The sequence below is a fragment of the Carassius carassius genome, chromosome 41 (genome assembly GCF_963082965.1).
Source record: "Carassius carassius chromosome 41, fCarCar2.1, whole genome shotgun sequence".
Lineage (NCBI taxonomy): Eukaryota > Metazoa > Chordata > Actinopteri > Cypriniformes > Cyprinidae > Carassius > Carassius carassius.
The window spans coordinates 25,552,309-25,580,110 of record NC_081795.1 but is presented as its reverse complement, the minus strand read 5'-3'; the positions used below and the strand labels follow the sequence as shown (position 1 = coordinate 25,580,110).

Genomic DNA, 27,802 nt, shown 5'->3' with positions numbered 1-27,802 from the left:
TTATTTTATCTTCAATTGATTTCATCTAAGGTTGTGGCTGAAGTCAGTTGTAGTTCTTGTGTTTCTGCTCATCTCTTTTTCTGTTCTTTTCTTTCCTTCAGTGATTCTGCTTGTTAACAGTCTTATTAAGGCTGAAATGACTTCATATTTAATATAAACACAGATTTTGTGGCTCAGATAAGGTCCATTTCTGGTTAATTTCTTTACTCTTGGCTGACATGTGGCATTGCTATGGCCTGCTTGTGGCTCAAATCTGGCAAACAGGAGCGGTCCGCCCAAGGGCCATCATTCCACGCTGCATGTGGGCCAGATCATCTTTCCACGGGTGCCAGATGTGGGCCGGATCTGGGCCAAAACAATGTTGCTATGTGGGGTGGCATTTCTATGGCCTGCTTGTGGCTCAAATCTTTCAAACAGGAGTGGTCCGGCCAAAGGGCCATCATTCCACGCTGCATGTGGGCCAGATCATCTTTCCACGGGTGCCAGATGTGGGCCGGACCTGGGCCGACACAATGTTGCTATGTGGGTCAAAAACCTGCTGTGAACAAGCACTGAAGAAATAAGAACACAAACTACAACTTTCTTCAGCCACTGCCTTAGATGAACTGAAGATAATAGACATAAAATCTCTCAAGATCTGTTTAACAACTCCACAAAAGCGTTAACATCTTCACTTACAGTATCACTAACCAGATTTACTTTATTTCTGTCACACATCTACAGAAGTTCTTATTGAGAATTAACAGAGGTTTAGATGTTGACGTTTTATTGAAAATGTTCAATTTTACATCACCATCATGGAGATTAGTGTTTAATTTAGTTGGGCCCTTGACTTTGGTGGTATTATCATTCTTTGCAATTTAAAAAATGTTTATTTGTTGATAAAGCAGATCAACATGTTTTAGTGGCAGACTCATGACTGCAATAAAGTAGCTTTAATAACTTTTATGAAAAGATTTAATAACCATATGAAAAGATAAAACTTGTAACAATATTGTTGCATTTCAGATGATTAATGGTGATGCTTGGGAGTGTATAGATACTGTCATTATTAACTTTTTGATTAAAACATGTTTTGCATCATTAATACACTCACAGACATCAACATTCAAAGACATTTATCTCTTCTTCAAAGCAGGTGTTTGAATGATTGAATGTTTTAGGAACATCATACTAACCTTTGAATAACATTAAGGAAACAGTATATTTTTTATGTTTTTGGAATGTTACAAATCAATGTTCCTAGAATTCTCAATAAGATCTTCTGTAGACGTCTGACAGAAATAAAGTCAGTCTGGTTATTAATAAGTGGAGCTGGTGATGCTGTTTGTGGGGCTATTTAATCAGATCTTGAGAGATTTAATGTATTTTATGTCAGTTGATTTCATCTAAGGCTGTGTCTGAAGTCAGTTGTAGTAGTTCTTGTGTTTCTCTCTTCTTCAGTGATTCTGTTTGTTAACAGCTGCTGTTCATCACTAATTCACAATTATCACTCAATTAATTACTTAATTGCAATGTATAGCTTCTTTTTCTGAACTCAACTGAATTAAGTTCAGAGTACTTATAACTGTTAGTTTTAAAACTTAAATGGTTTAAGGCAATCAGTTTCCTTAAATTGTTTGAGTTAACATAACTTGTCAGGTTTTAGTGAGGCTGTATCTGAAGTCAGTTGTAGTTCCTTTTCTCTCTTTTCTTCATTAATTCTGTTTGTTAACAGCAGGTGTTCATCACTAATGCTCAATTATTACTCAGTTAATCACTTCATTATTTAATTGCAATGTAAATCTTCTTTCAGTTAACTGAATTAAGTTCAGAGTACTTAAATGTTTAAGGCAATCGGTTTCCTCAAAAGGTTTGAGTTTAGTTACTTGTCTGGTTTTACAGTGATAGCGATCGCCTGTTTCTGCATGATTACCATCTGTTTGAGTGCAAATCAGCTCGCTATTACTGTGTAATTATGGCTATCAATGTGAACGACATCTATATGAATAGAGAGTGGTTAATTAAGTTTATGGCTCATTTGTATTTTTACCATCTCTAAAACTGGCTATCAGCACATCAGCACATATTTTCATTATAATTTATTGTAAATGCTGCACTTATAGAATCCTCAGGATGTTCTGTAATTGGCATACAAAGTTAGATCTCTTTTTATTTTTCTTATTTTTCTTACTTAAATTATTCTTATTGTATTTTTCTAGTGCTCAAAAAATAACTTATATGATGTCTAAGTTTCTGTCAAGTGTTTTGTAATTGAACAAAAAAAAATATGCAGTGGTGTTTAATAACTAAAATAGCTTGTAGAACCCCTCAATACAGTTGGTAAATATTTTTTAGATTTGGGGGGTGGAGGGGACTACACATAGTCTCAGAAATATATTTGCAGGAATCAAATTTTACATGGTCTCTCCTTCAGAAATGAAATAGAAAACATGAAATGAAAATGAGACATCTGACTTTCAACCCATTACTTTTCTTGATTGCTCCAGGACTGATTTCATGTATTTTTATATCAAAAATTATTTATATTATATATATTTATATTATTTATATATTTTTGAGCATTATCAATTCTAGTTGATAAAAAGTAGGGATATGCCGGTATTATGCATAGTGCGCATTCAATAAATGCACAGCTAAACAATGAGCAATAGCTACATTTAATATAGAAGTTATTCATCTTTGTTAAAAAATACAACTCTTAGTTCATGTTAGCTCATTAAATAACACAGTCGCAACTTTCAATTTTAACAATGTGTTATTAAATATTGGAATACCTAAGATTAATGAATGTTCAGAATAATTTTTTCATGGGCAGTTTATGTTAACTAATGAATGGTAAATGGTAAATGGACTGCATTTATATAGCGCTTTCTACAGACCACATGGCCATCCAATGTAAAGCCATAATGTAAAGTGTGAATGAACAATAAAAGATCAAAACACTTTCAAACAATATCTAGGGCATTTGTAGTCCAGATAAAAGGGAAAACACAAATCTGAATGGTTATTTAAGATTATTTAAATATGGTTTAGAAAGTAACAGCTGCTTTATTTACTGTGTTAACAGAGTAAGGGCTGCATTTTAGCGTCATCTGCTGTCAGAGAGTGAATGTGCTTCTCATGCGCGCTTGTTTACATCAGAACGCATGCGCTCTTTCAAGCAGCATACAGCGATGTTGTGCATTTTGAGCAGCTGATGGGAATAATATTCTTAAAATGCATTCCAAATTCTGAATAATTTGTAATGTATATTTATTCACGGTATTTTGAAGTGCCCATGATAACAATATCGTGCATATTAATCAACGCAATATATTGCATTATTGAATATCGGCAAAAGTCTAATAAAAAGTACAGCCCAAAGAGTCTTATTTCCAAAGACACCAAAATGATGTGTGTAACACACTGAAGTAAGGAACTGTTTCAATTTTAAGTTAGGTAGAGCACTTTCAGCTGTGAGTCCCATAATGGGGGGTGGGGGGGTGCTGGCTAAGAGGTTAATATATCGTCAGTCATTTTCAATCATTATACTCATAAAGAGGCATATAAGGAATTGGTTTGCCCTCTGAATTCCATGGGTATATACTTACTGTAAGTGTTTTATAGCATGTGTGCTTTTCCAGCTAAAATATCAAAATAACATTGATGGTCATCAGCATGGAATGACTGTCCAAGCATGTAATTATAGTTTTCAGGTTGATCAAAATATTTTGCACTTTGAATACCCTCAGAATAGCTTAGCATGGTAATGGATATGATTGTTAATGTTAGTGTATTTTTTTATTTAATATATTCACAGACAGCCTTCTGTGTGCAGTACAAATAGCATACATAAATTACCCATAGCAGATCTAAACAAGTGGAGCTGGGGAAGGTGGAGGGTTTCTTCAAGCAAGCAAGTCTTGCTCACAGCAAACACTGAACCAAACTATTTAAATGTTGAACAAGCAAGCTTGTTGGCTGCAGATCTAACAGAGACCAACTTGTGCCATGTGGAAAGTGGCACGCAACCTAAGCCAACTTGCCTTTAATATATACAATTATTTAAAAAATATAACAACATTGAATAATGTAACACATTTTATGTACTTATGAATGTCTTGCACATTTAACAAATGAAGATGGGTTTCGCTAACTGTGATATTCTACACTTGTTGAGCTTCTATCATAATTAATTTCTGTCATACAAAGATTCCAAAAACATTTGTTAAAAATTCCATCTAGATTTTTATAAATAAATTAGGCTTTAAACATATTTTTTTCACCAGTAAATGATCATCTCTCCACTGTTAGGTATGATTTAAACCTAGAATGTTACTGATCTTATACTCTGACTTGGGTGATGACCTATATTAGGGTGTCACCTAGCATGACCAGTGACACCTAAACCAAAGCCGTTTTTCAGACCCTCCAGTTTTCCTCTAGCATTTCAAAATCCAGGACCTTTTATTTGCTCAGGTCATCTTGGTTTTTTAACTTACACCATTTACTCTCATAGCTGTGAACTTGCTCCGACGAACACAAAGAGCATCTCTGGGTCAGAGATATACTCTTTGAGGAACAGACTGTACCATGATGCTCCAGCCATCTTTTGCGAGTTACTCTTTATACAACCCAAATTCCGGAAAAGTTGGGACGTTTTTTAAATTTTAATAAAATAAAAACTAAAAGACTTTCAAATAACATGAGCCAATATTTTATTCACAATAGAACATAGATAACATAGCAAATGTTTAAACTGAGAAAGTTTACAATTTTATGCACAAAATGAGCTCATTTCAATTTTGATTTCTGCTACAGGTCTCAAAATAGTTGGGACGGGGCATTTTTACCATGGTGTAGCATCTCCTTTTCTTTTCAAAACAGTCTGAAGACGTCTGGGCATTGAGGCTATGAGTTGCTGGAGTTTTGCTGTTGGAATTTGGTCCCATTCTTGCCTTATATAGATTTCCAGCTGTTTACCGACAGTGGTTTCTGAAAGTATTCCTGGGCCCATTTAGTAATGTCATTGACACAATCATGCTGATGAGTGATGCAGTGTCGTCTGAGAGCCCGAAGACCACAGGCATCCAATAAAGGTCTCCGGCCTTGTCCCTTACGCACAGAGATTTCTCCAGTTTCTCTGAATCTTTTGATGATGTTATGCACTGTAGATGATGAGATTTGCAAAGCCTTTGCAATTTGACGTTGAGTAACATTGTTTTTAAAGTTTTCCACAATTTTTTTACGCAGTCTTTCACAGATTGGAGAGCCTCTGCCCATCTTTACTTCTGAGAGACTCTGCTTCTCTAAGACAAAGCTTTTATAGCTAATCATGTTACAGACCTGATATCAATTAACTTAATTAATCACTAGATGTTCTCCCAGCTGAATCTTTTCAAAACTGCTTGCTTTTTTAGCCATTTGTTGCCCCCGTGCCAACTTTTGCTGTTTTTATGTGATTTTTTTGTATCTAGTTTTGTGATGTTCAGAGTAGATCTGTTTATCTGAAAATGCTGTTTGTCACCGTTGTTGAGATTCATACGCTGGTTATTGTTATCTGTGTGTGCCTAAAATTAAAATAGAAAATACAAACTCTTTCATTGTGGAATCAAAGCTGTTACAATCTATGAGAAGAAACTGTAAATGAGTTCAATAACTCAGGTCAAGCAACAATTACATTAAAACATAATTATCAACACCCAATGATTTTTGCTCTTGGCTTGACACACAAATTTGAAAATTAAAAAGTTACAAGCCAAGATCCCAACTAAAGCAAACCACCACTATAATGGTGACACACAAATTGTGATTTTTTTCGTTTGGTGATTCTGCTTGTTAACATCAGGTGTCTTCAATAATGCTCAATCATAACTCAATTAACTTCTTAATTATCTCATTAACTTCAACTCTGCTTCAGTGTTACTTTTAACACTGCTTCAGTGTTTATATGAGTCCACACTCAAAGTGTTAAATTAACACTGGAGATTTTGCTGTGTGTATATATATATATATATATATATATATATATGTATATATATATATATATTTAGATAGATACATATATATACATAACTATATTTTCATGATGATGCTGCAACAATTTTGTTGAAATTATTTTAACTGGGTTTTGAAACATGCTTTGACCTCAACACTCATCATAAAAACCTCAACAATGATGACATAAAAAATCTGCTAAACTGATAAACTATAAAGTAAACAAAAAGTAAAGAAAAATTTTTATGACAATTCAGCTGCATAATTCATTAAAGCTATAATGCATGCTGGGAGCAAGGTATAAGTGTAGTATTGTGCTGGCTCCCAGCATGCACTGCAGCATGAAACGTTTTGTTCACATGAAAAGTTGAGGGATGCAAATCACCATTATAATGGAGACTTAAAACAAAACAACAAAACTGGAGCCAAACCTCTGTTCTCTTACGAGAGCTCTCTCGTACTGCGTCTTAGCTAAGACACTACGGGAAAAGTCTCTTTTCACGAAATACTGAAGCAAAAAATTATCCTTAATTTTGTATTTTTGTAAAGCGCATTTGCAGCAGTACACAGCCATAGGCGAGACGGCTCGCTCGCTCACTGGCTTGTTCTGCGGCAACTGCACAGCCTATCGAGCGCAGGCTGATGTAACATGATGTAGCTTCGCGCCCTTCTTGCCACTTCCCGCCGAAACGGGTGTGGCCCAACCTATAAAAGGAGCTCGAAAAGGCTGACTCACCTGATTTTTCATCTCTTCAGCGAAGCTCACGCATCGCTGGATCACGAGGAAGCAAGCGCCGTCTGGAAGAGCATATCAGCAGGACGAGCCATCCTGAAGCCGCTGGCACCGCCGCCTTCCACTGCCGTTCCTGCTGCGCTATCCGGCTATCCTTTATAATCCTTGTTCTGTTATACTCTGTGTGTGTGTTCGCCCTGCGACGCACATTCACAAAAGAGCTGCGTCTTTTTAAAGATGCCTTCGTGCGGCTCGTGCAGAACCCCGCTCAGCGAAGGAGATCGTCATGTCATCTGCGTCTCCTGTCTGGGTGAAGACCATGCAGCGCTCGCGCTCGCTGATGGCGGATGTCCTCATTGCGAGCTGATGCCTATGGTGACTCTGAGGACTCGCCTGGCATCCTTCTCGAAGCCTGCATCATCCGCTGCGCCGCAGCGCCGTAAGAAGCGCCGCTCGCAGCGCCTACCAGAACCGCCTCCAGCTCGGCCGAGCTCGCCGGTTCCCTCCGCTTCGCCGGTCTCCCCTGCATCGCTTCCCGATGCTCAGTGTCCGCTGCTTGCCGACGCGTCATCGGAGGAAGTGGATCTCAGGCCCGCGTCGGAGGAAGAAGACACGTGCTCTCTGCTTGCTTCGGGCAGTGAGGGTTGGACGAGCTCCGTGGATCTCGCGCCAGCTGCTCAGAGGCCCAGCAGACGGGGGGATATCGATAAGGAGCTGATGCGTGTACTCTCGTTGGCCGCGGCGAGCCTCGGCCTCGAGTGGTCTGCACCAGCGCCCCCTTCGCGTTCCCGGCTGGATGGTAGCTATCTTCCGGATGAGCGCTCTTCCTCAAGCTCAAAACACGCCCCTTTTCTTCCTGAGCTTCACGAAGAAGTGGCGAAGGCTTGGGACGCTCCATTCTCGGCGAGAATCCGCTCATCTGTTTCGCCAGCATTCTCCACACTGGACGGTGCTAAGAACAGAGGCTACCTGTCACTTCCGCCGGTGGAACAGGCTATAGCAGCGCACCTTTGCCCGCCCTCTGCTGGACGGCGGACTAAGGCGGCGTTGCCATCCAAAGCCTGCCGCATGACGTCATCGCTGCTCACACGGATATTCTCTGCTGCTGGGCAGGCTGCGTCTGCGTTACACACCATGGCGACGCTACAGATTTTCCAGGGCGATCTTCTCCGCAAGCTGGATGAGATGGGACCTGAAGCGATCTGTCTCGCGGATCTGAGGAGTGCTTCGGATCTCTCCCTCCGCGCTGCTAAGTCCGCTGCACAGGCCATGGGACGGGTTATGGCTTCCGCTACGGTGGCTGAGAGGCATTTGTGGCTGACGCTTTCTGACATCAAGGAGTCTGAGCGCGCTGCGTTTCTTGACGCTCCGCTAACTCCTGCCGGCCTCTTTGGATCTTCCGTCAACGAGTTTGTGGAGAGATTCGCCGAGGACCAGAAAGCTTCACAGGCGTTCAAGCACTTCTTGCCGAAGCGCTCCAGTTCTGCAGCTAGCCGCTCTAGACCGGCCCCACAGAGCTCTCAGTCACGCCCACCGCCTCCTGCTGCGCCATCATGACAGCGTCAGCAACGCAGCTCGGGACCCCGTTCTCGCTCTTCGAGCCGTCGCCCCGCGCCGCGGGAGCCGCGGCAGAGGATTGCGGTGAAGCCTGAAGCCCCGAAAGCATCCTAGCACGGCTGGGAAAGCGCCGGTGTTCGAGTTCCGCTGCGGCCGAGCTCTCACCCAAGCGCGCCGCTGTTGCAGTTCCAAGAGTTGCGACTGCCTCAGTGTCTTCTGCAATGCGCAAGCCTGCACGAGTGCCCGCTTGCCTGCACACAAAAGCCGTTATCACGGCTACCCAGATGTTTCACAAAAACAGCGTTTTTTCTGGTGTCCCGGCCACGGCCGATGGTGCTATAAATGTTGTGACGATGCCCACTCCTCAGTGCCCATCTCCACATGTAAGCACAGCCCTACACACAGGGCCTGCGCTCATAATGTCGACTCAAGTCGGTCGCGCACACTACATAGTAAACGTGCCCACCCCTCAGTGCCCACAATTACTATGTCACACGCGTCATGCGGTTTCTGTAAAAACGAAACCCGTGCACGCTCGTCCGGCCACGGCCGATGGTGCTTTAAATGCAGTGACGATGCCCACTACCCAGTGCCCATCCCCGCATGTAAGCACAGCCCTGCACACAGGGCTGGCGCACATAAGATCGACACAGATCGGTCGAGCGCGCCGCATAGTAAACGTGCCCACTTCCCAGTGCCCACATACACTATGTCACTTACGGCGCGGGGCTTCTGTAAAAACGAGGCCCGTGCACGTACATTCTGCACAGGCAGACGGCGAGTTGGAAGTGGTAAAAGTGCACACATGCAGCCCACGGTTACTCGCAGATATATTGAGTCCCACGGGACCCGCTCAGCCTCCCTCCAGTCGGTTAAGCGCCGGAACGGGGTCGAGGATGAGCGATCTGCCCGCTGTGATCAGCGCGCTCCCCGCCTCAGATGCGCAGCACACTCGAGCGCCGCCGTTGCCCAGTCAACAGAGCGCGTGTCACATCCAGCCCTTAGCCATTCATGCAGATGCATGGTCAGCGCTTCCAGGGGTTTCGGATTGGGTGCTAGGCATTATAAAGAGAGGCTACTCGCTACAGTTTTCTCGACGCCCACCGCGCTTCTCAGCGCGCGTCGAAACTACGGTCAAAACAGAAGTAGCACACATACTTCGGGCCGAAATATCGAAACTGTTGGGCAAAGGGGCTGTAGAGCCTGTGTCTCAAGCTCAAAGCGAGGGGGGGCTGTACAGCAGATACTTTCTGGTGCCCAAGAGAGACGGGGGTCTCAGGCCCATACTGGATCTAAGGCAGCTGAACAAGGCATTGATGAAACGCAGTTTCAAAATGCTCACGACCAGGAAGCTCCTCGCGCAGATTCGCGGAGGGGACTGGTTCATGTCAATAGATCTGAAGGACGCGTATTTTCAAATACAGATAGCGTCAAACCACAGGCGGTTTTTGAGATTCGCCTTCGAGGGCCAAGCATACCAGTTTGCAGTCCTGCCATTCGGCTTGTCCGTAGCTCCTCGTACGTTTACGAGGTGCATGGATGCAGCGCTCGCTCCTCTCAGACTCAGAGGCATACGAGTGCTGAATTATTTGGACGACTGGCTGGTTCTGGCCCAATCACGAGCGGAGCTCGTGGACCACAGGGCTGTTTTACTCGATCACCTCGAGAAGCTCGGCCTCAGTGTCAATTGGGCGAAGAGTTCGCTGAACCCCAGTCAGACGATCCTGTTTCTGGGTATAGTTCTGAACTCGTGTTCCATGACGGCGCGACTGTCACCACAGCGCACGATGGGCATTCAGCGCGCAGCGAGTTCTTTCCGCTGCGGCGCGACTGTGTCGCTCAAACACTGTCAAAGGATGCTGGGTCTCATGGCCTCAGCATCTCCGGTTCTGCGGCTGGGCCTGCTCCGCATGCGCCCCCTGCAGTTCTGGCTGAAGGCTCGGGTGCCGCGCAGAGCGTGGGCGTCTGGCCGGCTGCATTTCAAGGTCGATCAGAGCTGTGTTGCGGCTCTAGCACCTTGGACAGCGAACGGCTGGTACCGATCAGGTGTAAGCCTGGGGACTTCCCCGAGTGTGAAAATGGTGTCGACAGACGCCTCCACTTCGGGATGGGGAGCGCTGCTCGAAGGCAGACCATCCTTTGGCCTATGGTCAGAACGGGAAAAGCTCCATCATATCAACTGCCTGGAAATGCTGGCAGTGGAGAATGCGCTGACGCGCTTTTGTCCCCATATCAAGGATCACCACGTCGTAGTCCGTTCGGACAACATGTCCGTGGTGTCCTACATAAATCGCCAGGGCGGTCTCGGGTCCCGAAACCTGTACAGGCTGACGGAACGCCTCCTGATTTGGGCTCAACGCAACGTGCGCTCGCTGAGAGCGGTGCATGTGCCTGGACTGCAGAATCTGGGTCCAGACAGGCTGTCCAGAGGAAATGTCCCTACGGGCGAATGGTCTCTACACCCGCAAACAGTTCGGCTGTTGTGGGAGAGATTTGGCATGGCGGAGGTGGACCTCTTTGCGTCCCACGAAAACGCTCACTGCCCCGCATTCTTTTCCAAGAACGAAAGCGCGTTGTCACGGAAATGGCCGTGCTGCCCGCTTTATGCGTTCCCTCCCGTCTCCCTCCTTCCGCAGGTGATAGAACGGGTGAGAGAAACGAGATGTTCAATACTGCTTGTGGCACCTCTTTGGAAGAACCAACCATGGTTCCCAGATTTGATGCAATTAGCAGATGTCGCCCCATGGCCGATACCGTTGAGGAGAGATCTCCTCTCGCAGGCCAGGGGCTCGATTTGGCACCCTCAACCGGAGTTGTGGTCCCTCCATGTATGGGCACTCAACGGTTACCCGCTGATCTCGCAGTGGGAGTGCTAAATACCATCACTCAGGCTAGAGCTCCGTCGACACGACGTCTGTATGCCTCGAAGTGGTCGGTGTTCTCCAGCTGGTGCACAGCTCGAGGTTATTCACCCCTTAGTTGTGAGGTGACGGAGGTCCTCTCCTTCCTACAGGAGCTGTTGGATAAGGGCAGAGCCCCATCCACGCTCAAAGTTTATGTGGCGGCCATCGCGGCGTTTTCTGAAACGGCGTCCGGTCAGTCAATAGGAAGGAACGATTTAGTCATCCGGTTCCTCAGAGGAGCTAGGAGGCTGAATCCTCCCAGACCTCCGTCAGTCCCTATGTGGGACCTCGCGGCGGTTTTGGAGGCCTTGAAGGGTCCCCCTTTTTGAGCCTATCCAATCGGTTAGCCTTCAGCATCTGTCGTTCAAGACAGTATTCTTGTTGGCTCTCGCTTCTGTGAAGCGTGTGGGTGATTTGCACGCGCTCTCGGTGAGCCAGTCGTGCTTGGAGTTTGGGCCCAATGACTCAAGGGTCATACTCAAACCTAGGCACGGTTATGTGCCGAAATCCCTCAGCACACCGTTTCGGGCTCAGGTTATTGCCCTGTCTGCCCTGCCGGTGTCAGGGGAGGATGGAGACTCGAGTCTTCTTTGCCCTGTCAGGGTTTTAAGAGCTTATGTGTCTCGCTCTGCTGCCTTTCGGCAGACGGAGCAGCTATTTGTCTCATTCGGTGGACGTTCCAAAGGAATGGCTGTTTCGAGACAGACTCTATCCAGATGGATAGTTGACGCCATAGCGTTAGCTTACGCTTCCAGGGGCCTTCAGTGCCCGTTGGGCGTCAGAGCACACTCCACAAGAGGCGTCGCCTCATCGTGGGCGTGGTCTACTGGGATCTCCTTGCAGGATATATGTATGGCGGCGGGTTGGGCCTCGCCGTCTACATTTATCAGGTTCTATAACCTGGAGGTTCCCGCCTTGCAAGCAAGGCTGCTGTCGGTATAGAAGAATCAGGGCCCTGAGGGGAATTCTGAATTCATGAGCGCTGGGCGCTGCCGACTGTTATATGGGCAGTATTGCGTAAGACCCGCATTGCCACATTAGTCAGGCCTTGCCTCGGCTGTGTGATGTCATATTGCCGCATCTACGGATGCTGCTAGATATGGGACGGAGGGTTTTTCCCCCTTTTTTCTGTCCCGGACTCTCTGTGAGTCCCTCAGGTGACTGTGCACTGTAAATCCTGGGCGTTGCTTCAGGTTTATCGGTGTGTGATCCCTGCGCGCACGGCGTTTTACATCGGGTTCCCGTAGCGTCTTAGCTAAGACGCAGTACGAGAGAGCTCTCGTAAGAGAACGTACTCGGTTACTAAACGTAACCTCGGTTCTCTCTAGAAGAGCGAACGAGTACTGCGTTCTCTGCCGTGCGTACGATTCACTCTGGTTCGCTTCGGCGATGAAATAAATCAGGTGAGTCAGCCTTTTCGAGCTCCTTTTATAGGTTGGGCCACACCCGTTTCGGCGGGAAGTGGCAAGAAGGGCGTGAAGCGCCCTTATTGGTCTGATGTTACATCAGCCTGCGCTCGATAGGCTGTGCAGTTGCCGCAGAACAAGCCAGTGAGCGAGCGAGCCGTCTCGCCTATGGCTGTGTACTGCTGCAAATGCGCTTTACAAAAATACAAAATTAAGGATAATTTTTTGCTTCAGTATTTCGTGAAAAGAGACTTTTCCCGTAGCGTCTTAGCTAAGATGCAGTACTCGTTCGCTCTTCTAGAGAGAACCGAGGTTACGTTTAGTAACCGAGTACGTTTTCTGCAAAAACTGAAATTAAATGAAAGAAATAAAGACAAATGGGTAAAAAGCTGGTGATGCTGTTTGTGGAGTTGTTTAATCATCCGCTGCTGAGATCTTGAGATATTTAATGTCTTCTTTTATTGAGTGTATTTCATCTCAATCAACTGTGGTTGCTGTGTTTCTGCTCTTCTATTTTTTTCTCTGTTCTTGTTGTTTGTCTTTCCTTCAGTGATTCAGTTTGTTAACTGTATGTGTCAGCACTAATGTTCAGTATCTAATTAACTGTAACACTGCTTAAGTGTTACTTTTACTGTCCTTAGACTGGAATCAGACACCAAGGAAGCAGTGTACATTTAACACCAAGGATTTCGCTGTGCAAAATGTGATCAATAATGTTAATAAAATTTTAAAACTTAGTAAAACTAAACATGACTTTAAAAAGAGAGAGAGTGAAAAAAGAGAGAGGAAACTCAAACTCAATTTTTTCTACTCATGTATGACCCAGATCATATATTGTCCAAATGTGTAAACAGACAAAAATACATGAGATCAGATTTTCTCCCATCCAGTTCTAAATCCTCTTTTTTCAGTCTAATATGTATGTGATAAATGGCCTGGTGGCTTAGTGAGTAAACAAGGCTGAGCCAGAAGATTTCTGTGTGGAGTCTGCATGTTCACCTTCTTATAGTTTGGGTTTCAATACAGTGCAGGTGAACCGGACACAAAACAAATTCCCATAGGTTTGAATATGTGTGGACTGGCAAATGTGGACACATGGTTTGGAGAATAGATGGATTCATGGACTTCTGTGAAATGTGAACATGTTATGGGTAATTTTGGGGTTCGGTTCACCCAAAACTGAAAATTCTGTCCTCATTTAACCATCCTTAAGTTCCAAACCCACATCTTGATTTTTTTTTTCTTTTTCATATTCTTGCATTGTTTTTTGTCCATTCATTGAAAGTGAAGCTTTAAAAAAAAATCCCACATAAAGACATAACCGAAAGCATATGGATCGACTGGTTTAATCCAAGTCTTCTGAACGGACAGGGTCACTGTATATTACAAATAGATCTTAATTTAGTATTTTATTCACTTATAAACACTTTTTCAAAATATAAACAGGAGGCTACATGGTTAAGTGGTGCTCCTACAGCCAAAATCCAGCTGCTTGCATGTACAAAATTCTTCACAATGAGTGCTGCAAAAGATAAAAACATATATGGGTATTATAATTAATTTCCATGATGAACAACAAATAAAACATGTGAATGCATTCACACCTTTGCATGGTTGAATGATGTGCACAGAATGTTCATGAGGTTCTCCTGTATAGGCAGGTCAAATGGACAGAAATCAAAAAGGGAAATTTCTGTGGTGTAGATGGACAAACACTAGATGGCACAAAAGCAGTACAATTAACATTAGTCTTTCATGCAACCACCAGTGCATATTTTGGTCACATGGCTTGCAGGACCTTGACACACACACACACACACAGCCTCCTGCTTTCTGTTTCTCAGAAGTTTTGATAGGTGTGCAATATCCTGTGTGTTGAGGTTTTACGCAGAAGTAACCTCATATGTTACACACACATACAATCTTTTGCAGTTCACAAACTAAACGGTTAAACACATTGTAAACGTTCTCAGGTGATGCAGTTGCAAGTACAAGTGTAAATGCGTTCTGTCCACAAATGCTTTGTTTTTATGGACCGACATGTGAAATGACCTGTTATTTTGCTTCACAGTTGTCTCATATGTGTGGTTTGAAGAGTGGTTTATACAGGTAGTGTGCCAAACTGCCTAAATTCACAACAACGAACATGCCGGAAAGATCTAGTACTCTTAAATAAATGCATTTAAAAAAAGAATATTTCTATTTAAAAGAAAAAGAACAGTTGTCACCTTCATGCCATTCCATCTACAGAAAAATTTCTATTAGGTCATCCAAAAAACATGATCTGATTTATTGCATTCTTTGTGTAAACTGGCTTAACCCAGATGAGTATATCGGCCTCAAAGGGGTCATTGATTATGATTTCACCTTTTTAACTTTAGCTAGTGTGTTGTTAGTTGTACATGTACAGTAGTTATTTTAATGTTGCTGTTTGAGCATTAACATCATCTGCAAAGTTACAACACTCAAAGTTCAAAGCAAATGAAAAAAATGAAAAAAAAAATATTTCACAGAATTCGCTTTTCGAGGACATTTTGGTAATTTTCATAAGTTATGGCTCATTAGCATTCTGCCTGCTTTAAATCAGACAGAGATGAAGTAGTGCGGTAAGTCCACTTTTTTTTCTTTTTATGAATTAAGTACATCGAAGCTATTTTATCAATAATCGTTTCTGTGCATCACAGTGTTTCTGTGTGTGCGCTGAGCAATCACCGATCTCTATGTGCAAGTAATGTGTGTGTGTGTGTGTGTGTGTGTGTGTGTGTGTGCGTCAATGAAAGCAGCATAGCCTACTGCATGAAAAACCCAAGACCAACCTGAAACTATTCATGAAACATTAACCTGAACCTGACCTGAGACCCAAGAGTATTTCAGGACCCATCAGGCTCGGGTTGGGTAGCAGACTTCTAGTCAGGATACTTCTTCAAGTTTACTTCTTTTAATGAGCTAGCGATTAATGTGACATTGTAAGAAACAGTACAATAATAAAAAAAGATCTTATGTTATAGACAGTCAAATGTTCAGAATTGATGTAGAATCTTGCTCAATGACAGGTCAGGACAGCTTTCAAAATAGTAAGAGCAAATACAGACGTGCTACTTCCAAAACATTCACAGACATGCTGCTGTGAGCAAACAAGACACTTCTGATGCACAAATAACACCCATGAAATTACTCAGAGCAGATCTATACAGGTGGAGCTGGGGGAGGTGGAAGGTTTCTGAAAGTACCCTGCAAGACTGCCATAGTTTTGCTGTGCTGCTAGAGTTTCATGACTGGACTAAATGTGTATCCTACAGAGCAGTGGCTGTGGGCTCTCCGTCTCTAATATAGAATATCACTTTTTGGATTACAAAGAAAGAGTACAAAAAAGTTTCTTGACTTAATCTGGAAGTTTCTGTTTGACAGGCCAGTAAAAGCGACCGCAGTTCTGTTTAGGGGCATGCACCTGAACCTTAAACTTACCACAATTATAGACCAGTGTGTGCAGTGGCTAGCAGGTCGTTCAAACAATGGTGCTGTAGTCATTAAAAACGTTTGGTAGTGAGTCACGTAAAAAAACACAATCCAGAGCAACTGTCAGTGTTTTGTCACTGTGGGATGGCCTATTTGCTTGTCAGCTCATCCTATTGCCTGTAGCTGCTTAATAGTACCACCATTAGTAATACCAACCTCATCAGACACATCTCTATTTGCTAAACAGAAATCAGCTTGATTTTATTATTTCACTCTTTTAGAGATAAACCTAAGCCTTTCTTATAAACCACAAGTTTTCTGTGCTAAAAGAAGAGAGTGGAAGAAAACAAAGGGCAAAGCAAATGGGAGTATGTGAGGCTGAGGGTCCAGGAGCAGACTGTGGGAGTGTATATACTGCCAGCGTGATTTTGGCTCTTTCTCCTGGTCAGCTGATGTGGAGGTGGGTGCTGATTGGTGCACCCAGCTGTGCACAGCTGCAGCAGATCTGTTTGCTGAGACAATGTTGTCAGTGTTTCCTGCTCTCCAGAAAGAGAGTGTGTGTGTGTGTGGATTTGGAAGACGCTCACAGGATGTAAGTGGATCTGCAGAGGCAGACCTGGCCAGCGGACAGAATGGCAGGAGAACACGATGAGAGGACAAACACTTGATGGACTTAATCAACATGATCTTGAGACTTTACTTTAGTCTAATTCTGATTTTAGACCTTAGAATTTTTTTTTTTTTTTGCATCTGATGACCCCAAATTAGGCCTAGCTGTGAAGCAGTTTAAAAAAGCTAGTGTTGACTCTAAGAAGTGATTCTTCAGAGGATTCAGCTTCAGGTTGGAATCCTCTGAAGCTCTATGCTGGTTTGGGATCTTCAGGCATGGGCTGTACCACCAGTCTACTCCACTCCATAATGAGAAGAAACCATTCACGCATATTTTCTCACCAGCAGACACAATTTCTCTTGGAAATCACAGCACCGGAAGAGGGGATGGTCACCAGCGAACCGGCTATCATCATGGTAACCAGAGCTTTTACCTCCCATTGATATACATATGTGTGACCCTGGAGTACATAAGCAGTCGTAAGTCGCTGCTAAAGTTAGCAAAAGCCAAAAATACATTGTATGGCTAAAAAATTCTAGATTTTTCTTTTATGCCAGAATATTAACTAAAGATCAGGTTCCATTTTATGTAATTTCCTACCAAAAAAATATATTAAAACTTACATTTTGATTTGTAATATGCATTGTTAAGAATTCATTTGGAAAACTTTAAAGGCGATTTTCAAAAAATGTAGATTTGTTTGCACCCTCAGATTCCAGATTTTCAAATAATTGAATCTCAGCCAAATATTGTCTGATCATAATAAACCATACATCAATGGAAATATTATTTATTCAGCTTTTATCGATAGTGTGAGTGATTGAGTTATTTTTCTTGTTTTGTTTTTTGTATTTGGCCTTGGTTTGGTATGTTGTCCTACACACTTATATATTACCTGCAAGTGTGCAAGGTTGATGGTTAATTTATGTCTATGTATAACACACAAAACCTGTGCTAAAATACTAAAGCAAGTGTAAGACATGTTGAACATTTAATTAATGAAAAACTTTATCCTTATTTAACTTTCTTCCATCTACCATTAAACTTTTTTTTTGTCTGCTTTTCTTTTAAAAAGTCCAGGAACCTTCTCTCATTAGCTGGTGATGAGTTATGTAATTTATAATCATTTTTATAGAGTACATATTGAGTGTTGCCAACAAATACCCCAGTGTTTTTTTGTATCGTTATATTTACTTTTAGGTTAGACTTTATTTGAAGATGTCCTTGTTAAAGAGTAATTACACATTTACACATTTAAGCACTGAGTTATATTAATTAACAGCATGGGCATATTGTTATAGGTTAGGGGAGTGATTGGTTAAGGTTATTTGTTGTATAATTATGCACAGTTTATTGTTATTAGTATAGAAAGTGCATGTAACGTGTGTAACAAAGACACTGTAAATAAAGCGTTACCTACTTTTTCAGTAGAACACAATTTTCTAACACAGCTCAGTCCAGATATTCATGTTTATGTGCAAAACGTAATGATCCAAAGTGGAATTAGCATTATTATGTTAACAGACTGGGGATTGCTACAGTGTATTGTCTCTAAGTGCAGAATGAAGATCAGGGACCTGATGTCACATGTTTTTCATTGATTAAAGATGGGTTGTTTAACAATGGAAACAAGGGCAGTTTTGTAACATAGAAAAAGAATGTGCTAGTGCATTCCACATTATATGGTTTCAAGTATCTGTCCATATAGTGAAGATGTAGTTGAGTGTATGCATGAGAGGTTTAGAAGAGAGCTGGAGTGGGGTTTGATTCAGGCAGACCTGTTTCTGACAGACAGAGCGGAAGAAGTAGTGCAGCATACACACTCATGGGAAGTTAAACTCCTGGAAAAATGCTGGGATCTTTGGGAAAAGCAGAGCAACCGCTGTGTTTATGTTCTGTAGGGACCGAGAGACAGATCTGAGATCCTGGGTCATGGGAGAGCGAGGCAAATAAAGTGACTTACACTGAGTTTAATTTACTATGTCTAAGTTGATAGTTGTGCAGTGATTTTCCATGTAGGTCACAGAAGAAGAAAACAACAAGTCTGAAAACAGTTCTGCATCTGGAGTTACTTATGCCTTTGTTCATTTCATTTGTTTTGCCTTTAAAACAGCCTTTTATAAAAAATTATCTACATTTCAACCACAGAACTTCAAATATGAATTCAAAATAGCTGATTTGTTTGCTTGGACACTGAAAAAGTGTATATATACATATATACAGCAAATTCTCCAGTGTTAATTTAACACTCTGAGTGTGGACTCATATAAACACTGAAGCAGTGTTAAAAGTAACACTGAAGCAGAGTTGAAGTTAATGAGATAATTAAGAAGTTAATTGAGTTATGATAGACCATTATTGGAGACACCTGATGTTAACAAGCAGAATCACCAAACGAGAAAATCACAATTTGTGTGTCACCATCATAGTGGTCAGTGTTTGCTTTAGTTGTGTCCTTGGCTTGTGACTTCTTAATTTTAAAATTTGCTTGGCAAACCAAAAGCAAAATTCAGCAAGTGGTGATGATTATGTTTTAATGTAATCATTCTTTGACTTGAAGCACTGAGCTCATTTGCAATCTTTTCTCTAAGCAAAATTTCCATTATTCATTGTAACAGCTTTTCTATAAATGTTGTAGGCATCTTTTGCAAACGATTCTGAATGTTTTTTTTTTATTAATGAGCCTTTATTTTAGGCACACACAGATATCAAGAAACAGCGTATGAATCTCAACAATGGTGACAAACAGCATTTTCAGATAAACCGATCTACTCTGAACATCACAAAATTAGATACAAAAAATTCACATAAAAACAGCAAAAATAAAATATAGTTAGAATAAAAAGTTACAACGACAATTCAGTTCATAATTTATTCATGCTGCAATGCATGATGGGAGCCATGGATGAGTTATTATTGGCTACAACATGCTTTTTTAATGGTCACCGTTGTTGTAATGCTCACGTTAATTCTTGATGTCTGTGTGTCTAGACTAAAGATTTTTATATTTATGTAGAACTAAATTTTAAAAACATTTCGTCTTATGGCAAAAAATGCTGGATCTCTTTTTCTTTCACCTAATTTATATACACAATAAAGAAACCCAAACTCAGACATTTGGGTCACTCCATGACAATAGTCCAAACAACAATCAACACCACATGATTGCCTTTGCTCTGGTCCTTCTGTATGTTTTAACTCAGTAACCACTGTCACACAAAATCTAAAGTAAATAACTGAAGGATCAAGATCCCAACTAAAGCTAACACTGATCACTATAATGGTGACACACAAATTGTGATTTTCTTGTTTGGTGATTCTGCATGTTAACATCAGGTGTCTTCAATAATGGTCAATCATAACTCAATTAACTTCTTAATTATCTCATTAACTTCAACTCTGCTTCAGTGTTACTTTTAACACTGCTTCAGTGTTTATATGAGTCCACACTCAGAGTGTTAAATTAACACTGGAGATTTTGCTGTATATATGTATATATACACTTTTATACACCAAGCAAACAAATCAGCTATTTTGAATTCATATTTGCAGTTCTGTGGTTGAAATGTAGATAATTTTTATAAAAGGCTGTTTTAAAGGCAAAACAAATGAAATGAACAAAGGCATAAGTAACTCCAGATGCAGAACTGTTTTCAGACTTGTTGTTTTGTTCTTCTGTGACCTACATGGAAAATCGCTGCACAACTATCAACTTAGACATAGTACATTAAACTCTCCACACTCAGAGTGTTAAATTAACACTGGAGATTGTGCTCTGTAACAATCCCCATATCTGCTGATTGGCTTCATCACTCTGTCTCGTCTCCACCAGTAAGCTGGTGTGTGGTGGGCGTTCTGGTGCAATATGGCTGCTGTCGCATCATCCAGGTGGATGCTGCACACTGGTGGTGGATGAGGAGATACCCCCTTTCGATGTAAAGCTCTTTGAGTGCCTAGAAAAGCGCTATATAAATGTAATGAATTATCATTATTAATTATTATTATAATGTTTGGCTTGTGTGTTCATTATTTGTATTACTTGTCTCTCTGAAATGCTTGATTATGATTGGTCAGTCTCGAAGGTTAATTTCTCATATCACAACTGTGCTCTTTCGTTTCATACAAACACAACTAGTACCATCTTGTATCTCACTTAGGGTCTGTATTGAAAATGAAATCAGAGGTCTTCAGTATTAATAGTACTTTAATAAATGACACACAATAATCATATGCATGTGATCAGCCTCCTTATCCAAACGCAACTTAATGGATGCAAAAGATGTCAGACAATACCTGTTTCTCTTTTCTCACCATAAATGTATTGCTGTGCTATGGCAAAGCCATTGGAGATATTAAAAATCATTTTGTAATTTAGCATCTTCACTCTCTTTGCATAATGTTGAAGTATGAATTAAGTATTTTAAAGTTTACTGTATGCACTTTTCACAAAAATGGTGGACTTCCTGTTGTGCGGAGCTAGTGAATGTCAAGGTAAATGATTTAAGGTATTAACTAAATTTGCCACCTGTTTGTGCGTTGTACTATGAAACACTGTCAATACATTTTGAAACATAAAAGGTGACACCACAACTTCTGTTAATCAGATAGGGTTATGTTGTGATGCCTATAACCTTAAAGTGGTCTAATATTGGTAATACTGGCTTGTTTATAGACCGTTGCTGTGATAATATAATTTGGGGACATCACTTATGGTTCCCTCGAAAGAACCCCAATAGGACTTTTCCATTCGTTTTTGGATTATTTCAGAAAATACGCCTTGTCTCCAACATCATTCTAACACAGATTTGGTTATGATGATGAAATTTAAAACCTAAATTCATTTGCCAGAAGTAAAAAGCCAAATGTAGACTTTAAACAAACTATTAAGCTTCTAACAACTAGGGCTGTGTGATATATATGGTCTACTATAATTTCATAATTATTATTTAAACGATATGGGATTTGACATTATCGAGTGTATCGCAAAAACCGAAACAAAAGCACACCTGGAGAGCACACGCTTACACTGAGATGTAGGTTAGACTTCTGCACGAGTGATTTAGTGAAAGTGAAAGTTAAAAAACATTTAGAATTCCCCCAAAATTCGAGATAAGGGGGGTATTTCAACTGATATAGTTATATCACACAAAAGTTATTTTTTTCTCCAAATATCACCACGTTTGCAAATGTGATTCTGATTTATTTATTTATTTATTTTTTACAAAAATAGTTTCAAACAAAAAGCCACAGCAGAACTGTTTTGCGTCTCTGAGCTACTGTTTCAATACTGAATTAATCAGCCATTTAATCAAATTGGTTGAATGAATGATTCAATGACTGGCTCATGCAGTGATTTGCCGCCACCTACTGGCGATTTTAGGTTAATATTTAAAGTATTTTCCCCCCTTTTTCCCCTAAAAGTCATTTTAGATATCACTATTGAACATTTTCTTTTTAAAACATTATTTGTGCATTAAGCAGTCTCTGTAAATGCATCTAAATGCCACTTCAGAAAAGGTAAATGACCAAAAAAGCTTCAAATCAATTTAAACTTGTTGGAAAAGTTCATTTCTGTTAACCCTGCAAGTTCAAAGCTTTGTGAGTCAGCTGTCCACTAGTGCTGCTATCCTCAATGAAAACTATGACTAAATATCGTCGTCAACAAACGTGACAGAAACGAGACGAGATGCAATGCAAATGCTGGTCATGTGATGATGACTATAATTAAATGTATAAATGCAGTATTATTGATGAATAAAAACTAGACTAAATGTGGTTTAAAGAATAAAAATTATGCTAAAATGTCTCTTTATTTTCATTGACCAAAACGAGATGAAACTAAATTATTTCTGTTTCCTGTGTCTCACTTCAGGGGCTGCATCAGGTTGCACTGTGACATCACTTCCTCAAGCCCCACTCGCGGCATTATTTAGAAGACGACAACAAACAAAGTTAAGTGGGATTCATACTTTAGCCTGGCTCCACTTCACGAGCCTCCGCTGACTGCGAGCGCACCTTCCCAAACAGATGAGGCTTTTATACTTGCCGCGTTTGCCATTGCACTATTCTTTAAAATGACAATAGAGCGACTGTCTTCTAAAACTGTCGGGAATCACAGATGAGAAGAATGAGTTGATGAATTAATAATTTCTTTATGTACAAACTTAAAATAATCTAACTATTGGCTTTATTTCACATTGAACACAAGACATTTTTTAAGCAAATAGTGTATAATTAATAATTAATATCTAAATTAAAATCTAAATTAATTCTAATTATATTGTGTACAATAAAAATAAAATATAATTCAAATAAAAAGCCTTGGACAAACTATGCAAAAAAAATTTCAAAAAAAAAAAAATCATGTTTTCAATCAAAAAGCACCTGATGGAGTTTGAACTTCACATTAAACTGCTTTTGTTTCTGACAGACATGCATGTTCGGCTAGAATCGCCCTGAACTCATGCATGTTCGGATGCGAAGCTATGCGAAAAATTACAAAAAAATGGCGTGCACTCCGCCACGCGAAATGAGTTCACGTGCACTCAAAGTGAACTTCTGGCAACACTGCGATGACTTCATATTTTCAGCGCTCATCCAAGCGAACTTGCGGATGCGTCGAGTATAAATCAGCCTTGACACAGAGAAAAGGACCGATAGCCAGCCGGGGTTCAACTTTGGGAGAATTGAGATTTTTTTTACTTTTTTTTATTTTTTATTTAAAGGTATGTGTGTGTACTTCTAACATGTTTTGGTTGATATTTAAATCAGTCTTCTATGTCTATAATGGATATATTCTTGAGTCTATAAGGTAACAATAATATAATAAGATCACATTGTTTGAAATTTTCTGTGTTTGGTTGGATTGCCTGAAGGGTCCGAGAAGGACGACCCTATGGGCGAGAAGTAGGCACTTCAAGAGATTGAAGTGGAACGAGCGCATCACGTGTACACCAGGCTCTCCTCAGTTTACGCTAAACCACGTTTTCATCTTTAAATTGTTGCGGTACACGGACAGGGAGCGCATTTTGCCAGCTGCCAGACTTCACGCCCCAGTGAAAAAATCTTTATTTCCAGATTTTTCTCCGGTCACCGCAAAAAGAAGTTCATTCGCGCCAGTTAGGAAGGAAATGAGAGAGGTAGGCATCCAGAATTTTCTTCTCTATCCTGCAACGCTGAAGGTCATTCTCAGTTTTAGTTGTATTCCTTCTCTCTTCTTTTTTTATTTATTTTTTAATTTTATTTTTCAACAGAGATACTATCTAGTCAATATGTGACTTTGGGGCCAATGTTGGTTCTTCAGTAATGTGCAGGTTTTTGTTGACGCCACGAATCATATTAAAGGGTTAGTTCACCCAAAAAGGAAAATTATGTCATTAATAACTCACCCTCATGTCATTCCAAACCCGTAAGACCTCCGTTCATCTTCAGAACATAGTTTAAGATATTTTAGATTTAGTCCGAGAGCTATCAGTCCCTCCATTGAAACTGTGTGTACGGTATACTGTCCATGTCCAGAAAGGTAATAGAAACATCTTCAAAGTAGTCCATGTGACATCAGAGGCTCAGTTAGAATTTTTTGATGCATTGAAAATACATTTTGGTCCAAAAATAGCAAAAACTATGACTTTATTCAGCATTGTCTTCTCTTCCGGGTCTGTTGTGAGAGCGTTCACTGCAGTGTAGTGATGTCCGGTTCACGAACGAATCACTCAATGTAACCGGATCTTCTTGAACCAGTTTACCAAAACTGAATCGTTTGAAACGGTTCGTGTCTCCAATACGCATTAATTTATTTTCTTCTGATTCCTCTCGCTCCACCAGTTGGCTATTGGAACAAACTTCATGCATGCGTTTCACGATATATATGGAATGGGAAACGTCCTCGTATTAGCCTCGTAAAGCCGGTTCTGTGATTAGCAGTAAGTGTCCATCACCTGGTTTAAAATGGAGCGGCACTTCCCAGCTAGAATTTTTTTTGTTCTAAAATGTTCTAAGAACATTCCCATGGATTGTTCTAACCAGGGTGCGATTTGTGAAAAAAACAGAGGGGGGGGGGGGGGTGTTTTGAAACATTTTAATTCATAAAAATAAATCATGTGAACATGAACTTCATACTGCATTTGCAGAAATTGTAAAATCTTTTTTCTTATTAACTCATGAAGCAGCCTAATGCAATATTTTTACGCTGATAGCTTATCTTTCCCCACACATATGAACTGTGATCATGCAAAATGAAAAAAATACACAAGAATTAAATCCCTGAAATGATCAGACAGATGCACCTGAAGACAGATGCATTATCTGTTAGTCAGTTTGCCTCATTTGCGCGAACTGGACGCGGCCGTGCCACTCTAAACGCCTCATTCGCGACGCAGGACCTCTAACGTACATCGACTTAACATTGAAATCACTCGCGGCAGATGCTCAAGAGTGAGTGAGTAATGAAAAAATTAATGGGCTAATTAATGTGCGTAATGTGCTAATTAGCATATTTATGGAAAGTGCGTGGTATTGTATTGCCTCCCTATGCTCACATACTGCATTTTAATTCAGCCAAATTCTCAATAAAACTGTTTTTATTACTATATTTTAATGTTTCTGGTGTCAGACAACGGAATTAATATTATAATGACTGAAATGTGGTCCATTAAGACTACATAACCAGCTCTCAAACATTATTCTGCACTAAAATCCTATTCACGACATTGTCTAATGAAATCAAATACACATACGATAAAGTCAGTGGTTGTGCTGTGTCTGATGCCGGGCGCTGTTCTTTCGGCGACTGGCTGAGCTGCGTGTGGGCCTCAATTGTGTACGTTGGTTTCTGTCCTGTTTTAAATCTTTTTTATCGTTCTTAAATCGTTCTTATCACTTTCTAAGAAAATGATAAGTCTGTGGAAGTTGGTGCTCCTTATGTTACTGCTGATCAACTGGGGAAATGCGACCATCTTGGTGAATGCCGGAGTTTCGGTGGAGAGTGTGCCAGTGTTGACCAGGGAGTTCCTGATGGGTCTGCGTTTTAATTTCCGGCTTTGTCGACCCTGCCTGGGAGGTTCCCGAAGAAATTCTCCAATCTTCTGTAAACACTCAGGAATCGAAAAGGAAAACTAGGAGGAAACGCGGGAAGCGAGGTGGAGTTCGACGTAGACTAAAGAGAGCTCAAAGATTCATCCCGCTGCCTAGAATACTCCTAAGCAATCTACACTCGCTTCGCTGTAAACTTGATGAACTACAAGCCAATGTGAGTTTTATGCACGAATACAGAAACAGTCACATGATGGTATTCACCGAAACTTGGCTGGATGATTCAGTTGACAATAGTACTTTAAAGATTGAAGGTTTTGGAACACCTATTCGACTTGATAGAGACAAACATACAACAGGCAAAAGTCGAGGAGAAGGTGTGTGTGTTTATATTAAGGAAAGCTGGTGAAAACATCTCCCTCGTGAGTTCCCTCAGCTGTTTTTTATTGTGGTATATACTCACCCACGCGCCAACTTTGATGTGGCTTTTGAGACTGTTAAAAACACCCTAGAGAAACTTGATAATTTATCCCCAGATGCTTCCAAATTTGTTTTAGGGGATCTTAACAATTGTATTATGGACAAACATCTAAAAGGCTATCATAAATATGTTACCTGCGCTACTCGCGGTGATAAAGTCTTGGATAGATGTTACGGTCCCATCCCGGGAGCCTATCGGTCTCTGTCTTTACCTCCTCTTGGTTCAGCTTACCACTATATGATTTTACTGACTTCTGTATACATTCCCATTGTGAAGCAAGTGAAGAAAGAAATACGACATGTGAAAGAATGGACACCTTCTAATATTGAAGTTTTGAAGGGGTGTTTAGATTGCACCGATTGGAATATGTTTTTGAATACATCTTCTGATTTGAACGATCAGGTGGTTACCATTTCTAAATATATCACTTTCTGTGTTGATTCTGTTATACCTACGAAAAAGATCACTCTGTATCCTAATAATAAACCTTGGATCACGAAGGAGTTAAAATGCATATTGAACAAGAAGAACACTGAAATACTGCGCTGACCAGCTCAGAGAAGTTCTTCAGTTACTTTTTCAATCGTCATTAGATCAGGGGCTGGTACCTGATTTGTGGAAAAGTTCAATTATTGTACCGATACCTAAAAAAACGAAAACAAATTCCTTGAAAGATTACCGTCCAATCGCCTTGACCTCCTTAGTTATGAAGATTTTTGAAAAAGAGATCAAGGGGTATATAATGACAGTTGCTGGACCACTTTTGGATCCGCTGCAGTTTGCATATCGCGCTGGAAGAGGCGTAGATGATGCAAAACTGTTCTTGATAAATACTCTTAGTCGTCATCTGGAAAACAGCGGAGCTTTTGCGCGGCTTTTGTTTGTAGATTTTTCATCTGCATTTAATCTTTTGCAACCTGTTACATTGGGGCAAAAACTTATCTGTCAGTTTAATTTTAATCATGGATTAGTTTTATGGATTATGAACTTTTTATCAGACAGACAACAAAGGGTTAGGATTAATGAGGTGTTATTAGATGTTGTAAATATCTCCACAGGTACCCCACAAGGGTGTGTGCTCTCTCTTATTTTGTTTATATTATATACAAATGACTGTCAGAGTTTGCAAGATAATAGTTACTTGGTAAAATATGCAGATGATACTGTGTTGCTCTCCTTGCTTTCACATTCAGATCAGGAATATGGTTCTGTTTTGTACAATTTCATCTCTTGGTGCAGTAATATGAAACTAAATCTGAATGTCTCAAAAACTAAAGAGATGATTATTAATTTTAGCAGGAGGAAATTAGCACTTCAACCGATAGTCATTAATGGCACACATGTAGAGGAAGTAGAACAATATAAGTACCTGGGTACGGTTTTTGACAACAAGTTAAAGTTTGATCAGAATTCTGAGGTAATCATCAAAAAGTCACATCAAAGATTGTTTGTGCTGAGAAAACTCAATTCTTTTAATGTACACAGAGATGTTCTTAAATCTTTTTATAATTCATTTGTTGAAAGCATTTTGTCCTTTTCTTTATTTGTTGGTTTTCTTCATTGTCTATAAAAAAAAAAAAAATCGGTTGCAAGGTATCGTTAGCACGTGCTCTAAAATCATGGGTGTCCCCTTAAGAAGCCTTACTT

The 27,802-nt window shown here is 40.8% G+C and overlaps 1 protein-coding gene across 2 annotated transcripts in view; it reads left to right on the top strand.

Moving 5' to 3' along the window:
• The window catches only part of LOC132123063 (dedicator of cytokinesis protein 10-like), a 130,689-nt gene that overhangs the window by 34,706 nt on the left and 68,181 nt on the right, over positions 1 to 27,802 (top strand). Inside the window, exon 1 of one of the 2 annotated variants that reach the window (XM_059533584.1) lies at positions 16,637 to 17,060. The exons of the other annotated variant lie outside the window; for it this stretch is intronic. Coding sequence (XP_059389567.1) covers positions 16,920 to 17,060 — 141 coding nt within the window. The 5' untranslated portion in view covers positions 16,637 to 16,919. Of the gene's footprint in view, positions 1 to 16,636; positions 17,061 to 27,802 lie in introns of those variants that run through there. 2 annotated transcript variants of the gene reach the window in all.